We start from the raw sequence: 15,984 nt of genomic DNA, 5'->3' as shown, positions 1-15,984 counted from the left end.
CCAGCATAAAGACAGACATATAGATTAATGGAATTGGTACTGATTTTTTTTTTTTTTTGGCTGTGGTGCATGCCATGCAGGATCCTAGTTCCCCGACCAGGGATCAAACCGGCACCCCCTGCTGTGGAAGTGCAGAGTCCCAACCACTGGACCACCAGGGAAGCCCCAGATCAATGGAATTGAATTGAGAGTCCAGAAACAAACCCATACATATAGTCAATTGATTTTCAACTAGGGTTCAAGAACATTCAATAGGGAAAGAATAGTCTTTTCAACAAATGGTGCTGTGACAACTGGGTATCAACATGCAAAAGGATTAATTTGGATTCCTACCTCATACTATATGCAAAAATTGATTCAAAATGGATCAAACCTAAATGTAGGAGCTAAAACTATAAAACTTTCAATAGGAAAAATAGGTATAACGTTTTGTAGCTTTGCATTATGCGACTATTTCCTAAATATGACAGCAAAAGCACAAGCATCAAGAGAAAAAAATAAATTGGACTTCATTAAAATTAAAAACTTTTGCACATCAAAGGACACCAACAAGAAAATGAAAATATAACCCAAAGAATGGAAGATGATATTAGCAAATAACATATTCATAAGGGCCTAGGAAGACCCAACACAGCCAAAAATAAAATAAATTAATTTTTTTAAAAAAGAAGATATATGAATGGCCAATAAACACATAAAGAGAAGTTCAACATCATTAGTAATTAGGGAAATGTAAATCAAAATCATAATAAGATACCACTTCACATTAAAAACAAAACAAACAAATAAACAAAATATGGGAAATGACAAGTGTTGCTGAGGATGTGGAGCAACTAGAACCTCATACATTGCTGATGGCAAGATAAAATGGAGCTATGGAAAACAATTTAGCAGTTCCTCAAATAGTAAAACAGAATGATCATATGACCCACCAACTCCACTCCTCCATATATACCTAAAAGAATTAAAAACATATAATCAATGAAAAACTCATATGTGAATGTTTATGATAGAATTATTCAGGGACTTCCCTGGTGGCACAGTGGTTAAGAATCCACCTGCCAGTGCAGGGCCACGGGTTCAATCCCTGGTCTGGGAAGATCCCACATGCCGCAGAGCAACTAAGCCTGTGCACCACAACTATGGAGCCTGTGCTCCAGAGCCTGCGAGCCACAACTACTGAGCCCACACACCACAACTACTGAAGCCTGTACGCATAGAGCCTGTGCTCCACCACAAGAGAAGGCACCTCAGTGAGAAGTCCGAGCACCACAAGGAAGAGTAGCCCCCACTCTCCGCACCTAGAGAAAACCTGTGTGCAGCAACAAAGACCCAACACAGCCAATAAATAAATAAATAAATAAATAAATAAATAAATAAATAAATAAAATTTATTTAAAAAAATAAACTAATGAATAATATACTTTCAAATGGTTAAAACGGTGAGTTATATGTTTTCCGAATTTTACCTTACCTAAAAAATTTTTTTAAACAGACTGATTCTTTGGAAAAACATTTTAAACAAATCTCAATTTTCTGAACATATACTATATAAAGATGACACAATATCCTAGCCTAGGATTTGCTTTAAAATACTTCAGGACTGTGTGTGAGGGAGCAGGGTGGAATAGAGGAAACAAAATTCATCATGAATTGATGACTGACACTAGATGATGGGGTCATAAGTGTTTGTTACACTGTTCTATTTCTGTATTTAAAATTTTCCAAGTACATGTAAAAATCCAATGAACAAGATAATATTAAGCCCAGTTTTTAAAAGTTTAAAAATACCCATCAATTCTACTAAGTATATACCCAAAAGAAATTAAAGTATATGTCCACACAAAGATGTGTACCCAAATGCTCACAGCAGCTTTATTCATAATGATGAAAACCTGGAAAACCTGGAAATAACCCAAATGTAAATGTCCATTGACAGGTAACCGATGGACAAACTGTGGTTCATTCATACAATGGAATACCATTCAGTAATAAAATGAATGAACCTATGAATATATGCAACAACATGGGTGAAGACATTGGGTGAATAAAGTCCTATATGAAAGATTACATATTGTATAATTCCACTTATATGAAATTCTAGAACTTGCAAAATCAATCTATGGTTTTAGAAGTCAGGATAGTGATTCCCTTTGTGGGGCAGTGAGTAGAAATGAGCATGCAGAGATCTTTCAGGAGGGCTGAAAATGTTTTATTTCTCCATCTAAGTGCTGTTGATCTGTCCTCTTTTTTCTGTACAAATACTAACAAATGCTATATATTATTAAGCCTGATCCATGTTGTGCATCTCAGCACCCATGCCCTGCCATTCGCCCTGGCCATGGAAGGCATCTGCATGTGCAGAGCCCAATCCTGGAAGCCTCTCCCTACAGTGCACCTTCTGGTGCATCTGCAGGTGGACTCTCTGACTGAAGCCTTTCCCACACACAGCACAGGGGTAAGGCTTCTCCCCTGTGTGAACCCTCTGGTGCCTCTTGAGGGCTGAGCGATGCCTGAAGTCCCTCCCACAAGCCACACACGTGTAAGGCTGCTCTCCTGTGTGGACCCTCTGGTGGATACCCAGGTCCTTGCTCCAGCTGAAGCACTTCCCACAGGCCTCACACCGGAATGGCCTCTCCCCAGTGTGAACACGCTGGTGCAGGTAGAGGTTGGCTCTCTGGCTGAAGCCCCGACCACATGTGTCACATACATAGGCCTTGTCTCCTGCATGGTCCTGCTGATGTCGTGCCAGCGCAGAGCGTGAGGTGAAGCCCCGGTCACATATCTCACAGGCATGGGGCTTTCTTCCTGTGTGGACACTCTGGTGGATCTGCAGGGCTGCCCTGCGGCTGAAGTCCTTGCCACAGTCACGACACCTGAAGGGTTTCTCACCTGTGTGGATGCGCTGGTGGATAGAGAGGTTGGAGCTGCGGCTGAAGTCTTTTCCACACACACCACATCTGTAGGGCTTCTCGCCTGTGTGTACTCGCCGATGGATGGACAGGTTGGAGCTCCGGCTGAAGTCCTTCCCACATTCCTCACATGTGTGAGGTTTCCTTCCCATGTGGTCCTTCTCATGCCTTCTCAGAGCAGATCCCGAGTTGAAGACTCCAGAACACTCCATGCATTGGTAAGGCTTGTCTCCTGGAAGGAGCACAGGAAAGTTAAGGTCTGTTGTCCTTTCACTGAAGGCTTTTCCACACCTGTCATAAGGAGAGGGCTTCTCTTCCGTATGGGTTCACTGGTGAATTACGTTTCTGAGCTGGCCGAAGTCTTAGCCACACTGGGGACAGCTACAGGGTTTTTCTCCTGGAGATACTGGCCAAGAGAGAATCCCATCATTCTCATCCCTGACTACTGGGACAAAGAAAATTAGATGATGAAAGTTAGCAGGGGTTTTGTTTCAGGCTGCACAGTGCTCTGGACACACTTAGGCAGCACTGGTAAAAGGCAAAGAAACTTCACTGAGTGGGGACTTCCCTGGTGGTTAAAAATCTGCCTGCCAATGAAGGGGACATGGGTTTGATCCCTGGTCCGGGAAGATCCCATATGCCTCGGAGCAATTAAGCCTGTGAGCCAGTACTGAGCCTGCGCTCTGGAGCCCACGAGCCACAACTATTGAGCCCACGTGCTACAATTACTGAAGCCTGAGTACCTAGAACCTGTGCTCCTCAACAAGAGAAGCCACTGCACTGAGAAGCCCAGGCACCACAACGAAGAGTAGCCCCCACACGCCACAACTAGAGAAAGCCCTCGCATAGCAACGAAGACCCAATGCTGCCAATAAATAAATTTATTAAAAAAAAACAAAACTTCACTGAGTGAAGAAGTGTTGTGTTGGTCTCTCTCCTCCTGACATTAGGTTTTTCATTTTTGCTTCAAGGGGAATGGGAAGATACTGGGGACCTTTTCCTTAGTCAAGGAAACTAAATGTTACTAGAAACACCAACTCAAATCCCACGAGCTACAAATGGGTTAATGTTGTCAAAGCATAATTATCAAAAAGTTAAGAATAGGACTTCCTGGGTGGTGCAGTGGTGGAGAGTCCACCTGCCAATGCAAGGGACACGGGTTCGAGCCCTGCCCTAGGAAGATTCCACGTGCCACGGAGCAACTAAGCCCGTGCACCACAAGTATCAAGCCTGAGCTCTGGAGCCCATAGGCCACAACTACTGAGCCCATGTGCTGCAACTACTGCAGCCCACGTGCCTAGAGCCCGTGCTCCACAACAAGAGAAGCCACGGCAATGAGGAGCCCCAGCACCACAATGAAGAGTAGCCCCCACTCACCGCAACTAAAGAAAGCCCACGCACAGCAAAAAAGACCCAACACAGCCAATAAAATAAATAAATAAATTTCTAAAAAACAAACAAACAAAAAACTTTAAAAAAAAAGAATATAACTTTCATACAAATATGGAGTGAATATCTGTCAAAATTTTAATGAGGAACTAATAAAATAGTAAGGCTCGTTCCAAGTGAATTTGAGGAGCTTGGGCATTTAATGCTTCTATAAAAAAAGATATTTGCCTCCAATCAAATAAATATTTAAATATTTTCAATTAAATTATCAGCATAAAAGTCAAATAATATATATATTTTTAAAGTTGCTACCACCCCTTTATGGATTCATAGAATTATTGATGTCATTTGCTCCTGGCTGACTGGTTCTCACCTGAATAGGAGCTTCTTGATATTTTTTCCTCCATCCACACATCATCATCTTGTTCAAAATGGAAAATCATTTCTGATTTGGACAGCAGATGTCCTGCTTGAGGGGAAAGACAGGTGGATTAGGGCAATGTGATGTGGATGAGGACCCGCCCACAAGTCAATCTTATCCTTTGGTATTTGTGAAGGTTCTATGAAGACTGGGAAAGGTGAATAAAACCATTACGCATCAAAATCACATTTTATATTTACACACAGACACATACACACACACAAACACACAAATAAACAAGTATTTTCTCCCTAAAACAAAAAATGGTTCCAGGAGTTCCAGGAACTGAATTCAGTGAAGAGGCCTATTTGCAATGTACAACAGTAATAATTCTCAATGGGTTGAACAGGCAGTAACGATTCTGTGTCCACCAGAGAAGCACTACCCAAAGTGTGGTTTGAAGAGACTTGTCAAAAATGCAGACTCCATCCCAAATCCACTGAATCAGCAGCCCTGGTGGTAGAATCTAGGGACTTAGGTTTTTTTGGATAACCTTTTATTTTAGAGAAAAATAGCAAGAGTAATACACAGAACAGAATGCCCGTAGAACCCTAACCCATAGTCACCAATTGTTAATATCTGGCCCATTTACTTTATTATTCTCTCTCACACAATTCTTTTCTAAACCATTTGAGAGAAAGTTACAGGCCCCATAGTTCTCTATGACCAACTTCTTTCACTACACATTTCCTAAGAAGAGGGACTTTTTTCCATAACCACAATACAGCCATCAAAATCAGGAAACTTATCATTGACACAGTATTATTATCTAGTTTACAGTTAATTTGCAAATGATGCCAATTGTCTCAAATATGTCCCTTTTAGCACTCTTTTCCTAGATATTTTCAATCTATAATAAGGCACTGCATTTAGTTGTCTTATCTCTTTAGTCTCCTTTAATTTGGACAGGAACTGGCATTTCTTGCCATCACCTCAGGTTTTTTTTTTTCTTTTTTCTTTTGCTTCTTTTATATTTACCTCAGGTATTTTTATGCACTCTCAAATCTAATACCCACTACCATAAGGAATCTAGAATATGTGGACCCCCAAAATGCAGATCCCCTCAGGATTTACTCTATACAACTGAACCTGTGAGAGAGCAGGTGGGTTCAGGAAGAAAATGCTGTTCTCACCCAAGGAGATGAGATTCCCATAGTTCTCCAACATCACTTCTCTGTATAGGTGCTTCTGAGAGGGATCCAGATGCTCCCACTCCTCCTGGGTAAAGTCCACAGCCACATCCTGGAATGTCACCAGCTCCTAAAACAACAGTCATCCTCAGACAAACCCATTCCCACAGAGGAATGCAGCTGACAAGCACCAGTGGCATCTGTAAGTGGTCCTGACAGTTTCCAGGGCCCTGAGTTAGACTAACTTAGGGACACATTCATGCACTTGATTGTGTTATATTATATTGAAAATCGAAAAGATACACGAGGCACCTTTTTTTTTTTAACGCTTCAGCCCTTAAAATCTCTTTGGTGAGAAGACTCAAATTTCAACCAGAGAACATCAAAAGCTACACAATTCCAGAGGTGCCACCCACACAACATTCTATGAATCAGAATAAGCCTGAGATTTACTCGGGGAAGGGTCTGGAGAAGGAGTCCAGGGTGGGTTGGGGCCATGAGGGCAGGTACCATGGAGAAAGCCAGGTGGTTAAAATATGAATAGAGGGAAAAAAGATGAGGAATTCCAGTTGGCAAGAAAAGTGAGTGGACAGTTGCGTGGGAAGGAATAAGACAGATTAACAATAAGGACTCTTTGGTTAATGAGAAATGCTATCTAGGAAACTTCCCTCTGATAATTATATACTAAAAATGTTTATTATGGACCCAAAATCCCTACTCACACATCCACAGTGGAAAGGATATATGAACTCCGGTATAGTCACATGAAGGACTAATATTCAGTACCAATTCCCAAACTGTGGTTCAGGGACCCATGAGGTTCCCCAAGACCCTGTCAGGGCGATCTGTAAAGTCAATATTATTTTCATAATAATTCTAAGGTATTATTGGGCTTATTCACTCTTATTCTCTTACAACAATACGGAGGAGTTTTTCAGAGGCTACGTGTTGTGTGATCTTACAACAGAGAAAACGTGGAAGCAGATATGAGATTCCAGCTGGAAAATGGTATATTATACCATTTTACACTCCTACCAGCAATGCTCAGACTTTTCTGGGAAACTGGAGTAACATATATCTAGCCCAGGGCCAGCACAATATATGTGTTAACACTGCTCTCCTTCTCCACTCCCCAAAATGAGGTATGCAGGTGATATTTTCAGGGAGAGAAGGTGGACTGTAATTTACCTGTAATTTGGGCATTTCTTCCTCTTCCTGAAGTAGGGCAGGGCCCTCAGAAGGAAGTGCTGGGTAAGAAGAAAGAAGCAGTAAAAAATGAACCCAGCTCACTGAAGCAGACCAGTATCTTAGTTACCAAGAAGGGAGATAGGGACACATTGTATTCAGCTGGTAACACTGCTCTTTGTTTACCATTACCTGACATGCCCTCCCCTAGAAAGCCTTTTCCTCTCTTTCCACTTTTACAGATGGCTCTTCAACCCAGACACTTTCTCCCTCCCTCCTTGCAAAAATTTACTGAGTACTTACTATGTGCCTTGGTAATGATTTAACTCTCACCTTTCTCCTTAGTCTTTGAGGTCACTCCAGCTTCTACATGGTCCCACATCTTGCCCTCCCTATTAGGAGGGGAACCCCTCAGCCCCAGTGGCTCTGTTGGGGGAATCTCTCTTCATCTTCTCCAAACTCCACCTGGAACATCCAGAGGGAGTTTCAGGAGGTGTTGTCTCCACCAAAGATAGAACTCCTGCATGTGAGGGGCCTCTTGCAGCCTTCATGCTCAGGTAGCTGTTTTGTTCCTGTAAGCAGGAGAGGCCATGTCCCAGCAGCCCAGACTTCAGGCTAGGTCCTGGACTTCTCTATTTAAGTGAGAGCACAGTTAATAAACTAAAGCACAGTTACAATGATAAACACTTACTAATCATCCACTGTGTACAAGGCATGACCCTACTTCCTAGGCGTACCCAGCTCTGACTTTCTCAAATGCTGCCTCCTCTGTGAAGATTTCCTGGAAACGTCCCACTTTGGGGATACAAATCCACAATTCTCAAAAGGTGAACTGGTGAAATTCTTGAATTTCTCTTTTTAGTTATCAGATCAGTAAGTGTTTTAAAATCTGAAAACCTTATCATTAATGAGGCTGTAGGAAAATGATCGGTCTCATACGCTGTTAGAACATAAATAGGTACAGTCTTCTGGGGGGAGCAATTTGATTATATCCATCAAACTGAGGGGGCAGGGAGGGTCAGGAAGCAGAGGTTATGAAAGTGAACAACAAAACTTTGGGGGGTGATAAGATATACTGATTATCTTGATTGTGATGATGGTTTCATGAGTGTATAAAAATGTCAAAATATATAAAACTGAACACTTTACACAACAGTGTAAAGCAATTATGCTCCAATAAAGAGCTTAAAAAAATTGAACACTTTAAATATGTTCAGTTTATCATGTGTCAATTAACCCTTAATACAAAAAATTCAGTTCACTCAGAAAAGTGTTTTTTAATGTACAGAACACCTTTGGTCCCACACTTTCAATCTACATGTAAGACTTGCACAAGAGCATGAAGATATGACTGCAGAGATACTTACTGTAGTCACATTTGTAATATCGAAGAACTTTGAATTATCTGAAAGTACATCCACACTGGATCACACAATACTAAATATCTGCTAAAGAATGAGGCAGCTCTGTATATACTGACAAAGAAAGACAATTTTAGTGTAACTTTCCAGAGAAAGCAGCCGAACTGTGTTAAGATTTACTTTTGTAAGTTGTTTTTTTAAAGTATAAGTATTTTACGTAGATGTAAACGATTCTCAGTGCTTTGGATGAGAAATTGGACACAGGGTAATTCCACGTTCAACTCTATATCCAATTGCACTCTTCTATTTTCAACAAGCAATATGTTTAACAAGCAAAATATTATGTTATTCTGTTTTTAAACAAATATAAACTATGGAATAAGAAGTGAAATAGCTAAATGTTAAGGTGACAGCTGGATGAATTTCAGAGATATGCTGAGTGAAGAGAGTACAAACTGTATTTAAGCAGTTCTAGAATAAACAAAACTGATCAGAAACAGTGGTTGCCTATGGGGGAAACTGATTGGGAGGGGATGCAAAGGGAACTTTGTAAGGTCACAGAAATATTCTGTACATTTACTTGGGTGGTGATTTCATTGTTGTGTATATATACATGTAGAAATTCACCAAGATGTACTTAACATTTGTGCAATTTATTCCATGTAATTTACATCTCACTTTAAAATTTTTTGCAAAAATTTATTAAGTTATGGTGATTCTCAAAAACTCTAATTAGCAAAGTCACACAATAACACCCAGTTTAAAAAAATTTTTTTTAAAGATAACATTATAGATTACCTTAGAAAGAGGTCCGTGTTACAACGTTTGGAGAAAAAAATGCAAACTGCAGACTATTAATATTTTCATTTTAAAAACCATATGCACACCTACATGTGGGTTTAGCAGCAAATGCAAAAATAATTTCTGGAAAAAGAGAAGTCGTTTACCTTTGGATGGTTACCTTTGGATAAATGGGGGACCTTTCACTTTCTACTTTCTATTCTTTTACTGAAAAATGGTGGAATTATGAGTTTCTTTTTGTTTTCTCTAGACTTTCAAAAAATTCTCTAATTACCTTGTGTTCATTAACATTCACAATAAAAGGCTTTAAAAATTAAATACTCTGAAAAATGCCAAAGGTCCCTGAACAGTCCACCACATCTTGATTTATAAACTAGATTGTATTTCTACTGCTACCTTAAAGGGTGTCATAATTTTGGCACATTTCCTTTGTACTTCTAACTCAGTAAAAAAAGATATCTAGATCTAAAATCCACAACACACAGAGAGTGATGAATGTAAGAGCTTACTAAATGTTCATATATTTTATAAACATCATATTCTTGACACTGATAAAAGTTTGTGCATGTGTTATATACATATACTCTCCCACAAGTTCTGGAACATCGTTTTTTCTATAAGATTCTTAATTTAAAACCATTTCATGTTGCTCCAAATACATGTGGAACTTTAAATCACTTACTAAAATCTAAGAACAATGGGTAATGTTTTTGTCCCTTAGAGTTTGCTACATTCTTAAAGATCTTGCATGTTTTTTCTTAGGTTCAAAGCAATGCGTTTGATATTTTTGTTGCTTTTGTGAATCTGTTCCCCTTCCTTTAATTTCCTAATCAGTTATGGTTATTATAAAAACACACTTCATTTTTGTATATTTGTTGTCTAAAACTATCACTTTCCTAAACTCCTTTCTGTTCAAACAGCTTTTCTTTTCCAATAATTTTTATTTCTATTTTTGAAAAAGTACTACAAGTGCATATGTTTATATGTGTAAAAATACATATAGTGACAAGTCTTCCTCTTCCCATCTCTCCTCCCTGGAGACAACCTCTGTTAAACTTAAAAAAAAAAAAAAAGACTATTTTCTAGAACAGTTTTAGGTTCACAATAAAATTGAGGGGAAGGTACAGAGATTTCCCATAAAACCCCTGCCCCCACAACCTTTCCCAGATTGCACAACCTCCCACATCATTAACATCCCACAGCAGAATGGTACATTTGGTACAACTGATGAACCAACACTAACACATTATAACTACCCAAAGTCCATAGTTTAAATTAGGGTTCACTCTTGGTGTTGTACAGTCTATAGATCTGGACACACTTATAATGATATGTATCCACTATTACACTTTTATACAGAGTATTTTCACTGCGCTAAAAATCCTCTGCCTATTCATCTCTCCCTCTCCCCGCCACCCCTGGCAGCCACTGATCCTTTTACTATCTCCACTGTTTTAGCCACTTCCAGAATGTCATATAGTTGGAATCATACAATATGTAACCTTTTCAAACTGGCTTCTTTTGGCTTAGTAATATGCATTTAAGTTTAAACATTAAACATTTTTGTTAAAAGTTAAACATTTTTTATGTGTCCATCCTTAAATATGCATATGTTCAAGAAAAAGTCACATATCCTTTTTTTCTCTTCTTCATACAAACAACAGTATATTATGCACACTGGTTTGCAATTTTTCCCCTAAGTATAGATTTGTATTTTGAAATTAACTTTGAGATATACTTTATACACAATAAAATGCTCCCATTTTTAGGGTACAGTTTGATGAGTTTTGACAAACATCTATATTGTATAACCACCACCACAATCATGATTTCCTAAATATATTCAGAAGGACATTCCATATTAGTACTTAAAAGGCTTCTCCCTCTTTCATCATGGTTGCATAGTATTCTGTCAACAAAATGCACCATCATTTTCAAACAGCTTTTCAAAAACCTCATTTGAAAGTAATTTCAACTAATAAAAAAAAGAAATTTCAACTTACAGAAAGTGACAAGACTAATATAAAGAACTCCCATATACTCTTCACCCAGATTCACTTTTTTAAAAACATTTTGCCATATTTGCTTTACCATTCTCTCTCTCCACACAAATACACACAATTTTTTTCTGAACCATTTAAGAGTAGGAGATGTATGTCATGCCCCTTTGCCCCATAATCTTACAATGTGTATTTCCTAAGAACATGGCTATTCTCTTATATAACCACAGTACAATTATCAAACTCAGGAAATGTCACATAGATTACATAAAAAAGCATTGCATCAATCAAAATATTCCATTTCTAGTTATCCTAATGATGCCCTTTATAAAATATTCTCCCCCAATAGAAGATTCAGTTCAGGATCAAGTTCTGCAATTTACCGTCATGTATCTTTAGTGTCCTTTAATCTAGACAGTTCCTCTGCTTTTCTCTGTCTTTTATAACACTAACATTTTTAAGAGTACAGGCCAGTTTTATGGAATGTGCAAAGAGTTTTGTGATGGGTAATTTTTAAAGAAAAAAAATTACTCATTAGTATATACTTTCTGCAAATTGTTAGAAAGTACTTCTTTGTTTAGAAACAAAATAAGTGAATTGCTTCCTATAAATCCAATCTAAAGGTAGAGATTGTCAGACTAGATTAAAAAAAAACAAAGATGATTCAACTAGTTGCTGTCTATAGAAGACACACTTTAGATTTAAAGATACAAACTGGGGACTTCCCTGGTGGCACAGTGGTTAAAAATCCACCTGCCAATGCAGGGGACACAGTTTTGAGCCCTGGTCCAGGAAGATCCCACATGCCGCGGAGCAAAGCCCATGCGCCACAACTACTGAACCTGCGCTCTAGAGCCCTTGAGCCACAGCTACTGAGCCTGCATGCCACAACTACTGAAACCTGCGCACCTAGAGCCTGTGCTCCACAACAAGAGAAACCACTGCAATGAGAAGCCTGAGCACCACAACAAAGAGGGACCCCCCCCCACTCACCGTAACTAGAGAAAGCCCACATGCAGCAATGAAGACTCAACACAGCCAAAAATTAAATAAGTAAATAAATAAATTTTTTTTTAAAAGATACAAACTGATTATAAATTAAAAGGTGAAAAAAGATATACATAGCAGGCAAACAACAATCACAGCAAGCTGGAGTGGCTATACTAATATCTGATAAAACATACTTTAAACAAAAAAAATGTTACTAGAGACAAAGAGGGACATTTTATAATGATAAAAGGGTCAATCCATCAGGAAGATATAACATTTATAAAAATATATGCATCTAATAACAGAGCACTACAATACATGAAACAAAAACTGACAGAAATGAAGAGAGAAATAGATAATAATAATAGTTGGAGACTTTGATACTCCACCTTCAATAACAGACAGAATGACTAAATAGAAGATCAACAAGGACGTAGAAGATGAACAAAACTATAAACCAACTAGACCTAACAGGCATGTAGAGAACACTCCAGCCAACAACAACAGAATATTTTTTTCAATAATATTGGAACTTTCAAGCACATGGAACACTCTCCAGGATAGAACATATGCTAGGCCATAAAACAAATCTTAAGAAATTTAAAATTACAGAAATAATATACAGTTTATGTTCTTTGAATACAATGGAATGAAATTAGAAATCAATAACAGGAAAAAAATTTAGGAAACTCACAAATATATGTAAATTAAACAACATACTCCTAAATAACCAAAGGGTCAAAGAAGAAACCAGGTTCCAGGAACTACTCTCTTTCCTAACCATTTCAGCCTGTGGTGGTAAGGGCTCCATTATGTTGCTAATTCAGGGATGCTGTAACCATCCCACAGTGGTCTCTGAAAGCCTTAAAAATAGTCCCTTCATAAAAGTTTCCTTGATCATTCCTTATGAGTTTGTTATCTGTTTCTTTCTGGGATTCTGGCACACTTCCTGATTCCCCATTTTCACACATACCTGCCAAACTCTGGTGCCCCCTCTATTTCCTATCAGAAAATCACACCACCATCCATGTAGCTGCAAAACTCAGAAATCTATAGTTGACACCTCCCTCAATTAAACACCTAATCTCATTGATTTTACTCACCCCACAACCATTGCATATTTTTGTTTCATTCTGTCTCCAGTGCGATCACCCTGGTCCAGGACACAATCAGCTCTTATCTGGACCACTGTGGCCATCTTCTATGTAAGATTCTATTCCCTCTCTGTCCCCACTTTGATATGCCTTCCACATGATAGTGACAGCCAGCTTAAGAGATCTGTTCCCTTCCTCTCCAATCCTCAAATAGAAACTCTACAGTGGAGAAACCTAGCAGACTCAACATTAATTAAGTGATCAAAGTTAGTACCATAATGAAACAAATCAATATTCTGTGCCACCTGTAATGACAAATTGAGGACATGTCATTTCTGTGTTACTCCTGCCAAAAGTGTGTAATCTTAATCTAATCATGAAGAACCAAAAGACAAATCCAATTTGAGGAACATTCTACAAAATAATAAGCTTGTACTTTTCAAAAATGTCAAGATCGATAAAGGCAGAGGATCATTCAGACAGTGTTCCAGATTAAAGAAGACTAAAGAGAGGTAAGGGCGGGGTGGGGTAGGGGGTAGCATAAAGAAACTTATTAGGACAGTTGGCAAATTTTTATTATAAGCTACAGAATAGACAATAGTTTGTATCAATATTAAATTCCCTGAATTATACTATGGCTGTTTAAGGGACTGTCTTTGTTTTTAGGAGATGCATGCTGAAGCAATTAGGGGTAAAAGACATGATGTCTGCAACTTTCAAATTATTCAGAAAATGACAAATATACATATAGAGATGGAATGATAAAGTAACTGGCAAAAGTTTAGAATTGATGAATGTGAATGAAGGGCATACAAGTGTTATTTGTTCTATTCTTGCAATTGTTGTTAATTTACCACTTAAATTTTAAAATCCATCGCAGTAAGGAAAACAAAGGAAAAAACCAACCACCTCAATAAGGCCTACAAGCCCTCAAGAAAAGACAGTACTTCCCAATGTACACAGGATACACCAGGGCATGTGGAAGAGAGGTTGAACCATTTGTAGACTAAATTAATGGAAAGTAGGGGCAAAGGTTAAGGTGTGCCAAGAGCTCTGATACTGATGCAGTCAAGGGGGGAGGTAAATTGAGAAGGGAGAGTGGGCTTTCCTCTGGAGTTTCCCAAAGCTGTGCCACAAACATAAAAATATTTGTCTTAGAGCCTTGGTGGGTGCTTTAAGGCAGTGAACAAACATGTCATCTAACTGGGGACAGGGATTACTGCATGAAAGAGGTTAAATCCCACTCACTGAGGGTCTTGCTGCCAGGACCCCTGGGAACATTGTCTCCTCTTTTCACAGATCTCTCAGGGTCAGCAGATTACAAAGAGGGCAGAATGGGGAGCCAGGAGCAATGAGTACTGAGTCACATGCCAGAAATTCTCACACCCAGTCTCTGCAGATCCACCCTCACCTAAAGGAAAATAAAAGAGCCGTGAGCCAACCTCAACCTGAAAGACCAAGGAAAATGTAGAGCATACGCATCCTGCAACCTCTGCACTCAGAGGGGCTTTGGAGATACAGCCAGGTTTGTGACTTGCAAGTCACCTGTGATATCAAATTCACAACTGGGACACCTCCACCTTTAACACCTGGAACTATAACTTCCACTGAGACAACAAAGGAACTACAACTCCCCTACAGCCCTCACTGGCCAAGAGTGTGGAGAATTCTCTTTTGCAGATAACTGTGGAGGTGATTATAAGTGTGATATACCTGGCTTTGCTACCCCAGAGTCAAGAACCCAGGGGAAGGTCATTTAACTCCACAGAGGGACTTCCCTGGTGGCACAGTGGTTAAGAATCCACCTGCCAATTCAGGGGACAAGGGTTCAATCCCTGCTCTGGGAAGATCCCACATGCCGCGGAGCCACTAAGCCCGTGTGCCACAACTACTGAGCCTGTGCTCTAGAGCCTGCAAGTCACAACTCCTGAGGCTGAGTGCTGCAACTACTGAAGCCCACACACCTAGAGGCCACGGTCCGCAACAAGCCACCACAGTGAGAGGCCCGTGTACCACAATGAAGAGGAGCCCCCAATTGCAGCAACTAGAGAAAGCCCATGCACAGCAATGAAGACCCAACACAGCCAAAAGTAATAATAATAATAATACATAAATAAAATTTAAAAAATCTTAAAAAAAAAAGAAAAAAGAAACCATCACTTAAAAAAAAAAACAAAACTCCACAGCACCTGGGAACTTAGAGAAGCTGCTGACCACTTTAAGCTCTGGGGTTTCTCAAATGCAAAGTGGCAGCAGTCCTTTGGCAATCCATAGAGGGCCTGGCTGGGGGAATAGCCCACCCTAGTGTCTAGGACAATCTGTCCATCCCTCTGATAACACACCCCTTGGCTCACTTATAGAAAAAGCCTTCCAGGGACTTCCCTGGTGGTGCAGTGGTTAAGAATCTGCCTGCCAATGCAGGGGACACGGGTTTGATCTGTGGTCTGGGAAGATCCCACATGCCGCAGAGCAATTAAGGCTGTGGGCCACAACTACTGAGCCCTCATGCTGCAACTACTGAGGCCGATGTGCCTAGAGACCGTGCTCTGAAACAAGAGAAGCCAATGAAATGAGAAGCCTGAGCACCACAACGAAGAGTAGTCCCTGCTCACCACAATCAAAGTACGTGCACAGCAACAAAGACCCAACACAGCCAAAAAAATAATAAATAACTAAAAGTTCTCTTTAAAAAAGAAAAGAA

General features: G+C 39.5%; 1 protein-coding gene across 1 annotated transcript in view; it reads right to left on the bottom strand.

The window, feature by feature from the left end:
* Positions 1–1,470: 1,470 nt before the first annotated feature.
* Positions 1,471–15,984, bottom strand: part of LOC130838076 (zinc finger protein 714-like) — a 42,662-nt gene continuing 28,148 nt past the window's right edge. Inside the window, exons 8-12 of the mRNA XM_057710849.1 lie at positions 7,371–7,480; positions 7,041–7,099; positions 5,856–5,982; positions 4,675–4,770; positions 1,471–3,144 (exon numbers count right to left, since the gene is read on the bottom strand). Coding sequence (XP_057566832.1) covers positions 2,285–3,144; positions 4,675–4,770; positions 5,856–5,982; positions 7,041–7,099; positions 7,371–7,480 — 1,252 coding nt within the window. The 3' untranslated portion in view covers positions 1,471–2,284. The remainder of the gene's footprint in view (positions 3,145–4,674; positions 4,771–5,855; positions 5,983–7,040; positions 7,100–7,370; positions 7,481–15,984) is intronic.

The sequence above is a fragment of the Hippopotamus amphibius genome, chromosome 16 (genome assembly GCF_030028045.1).
Source record: "Hippopotamus amphibius kiboko isolate mHipAmp2 chromosome 16, mHipAmp2.hap2, whole genome shotgun sequence".
Classification (NCBI taxonomy): Eukaryota; Metazoa; Chordata; class Mammalia; order Artiodactyla; family Hippopotamidae; genus Hippopotamus; species Hippopotamus amphibius.
This window is presented reverse-complemented; position numbering and strand designations above follow the sequence as displayed.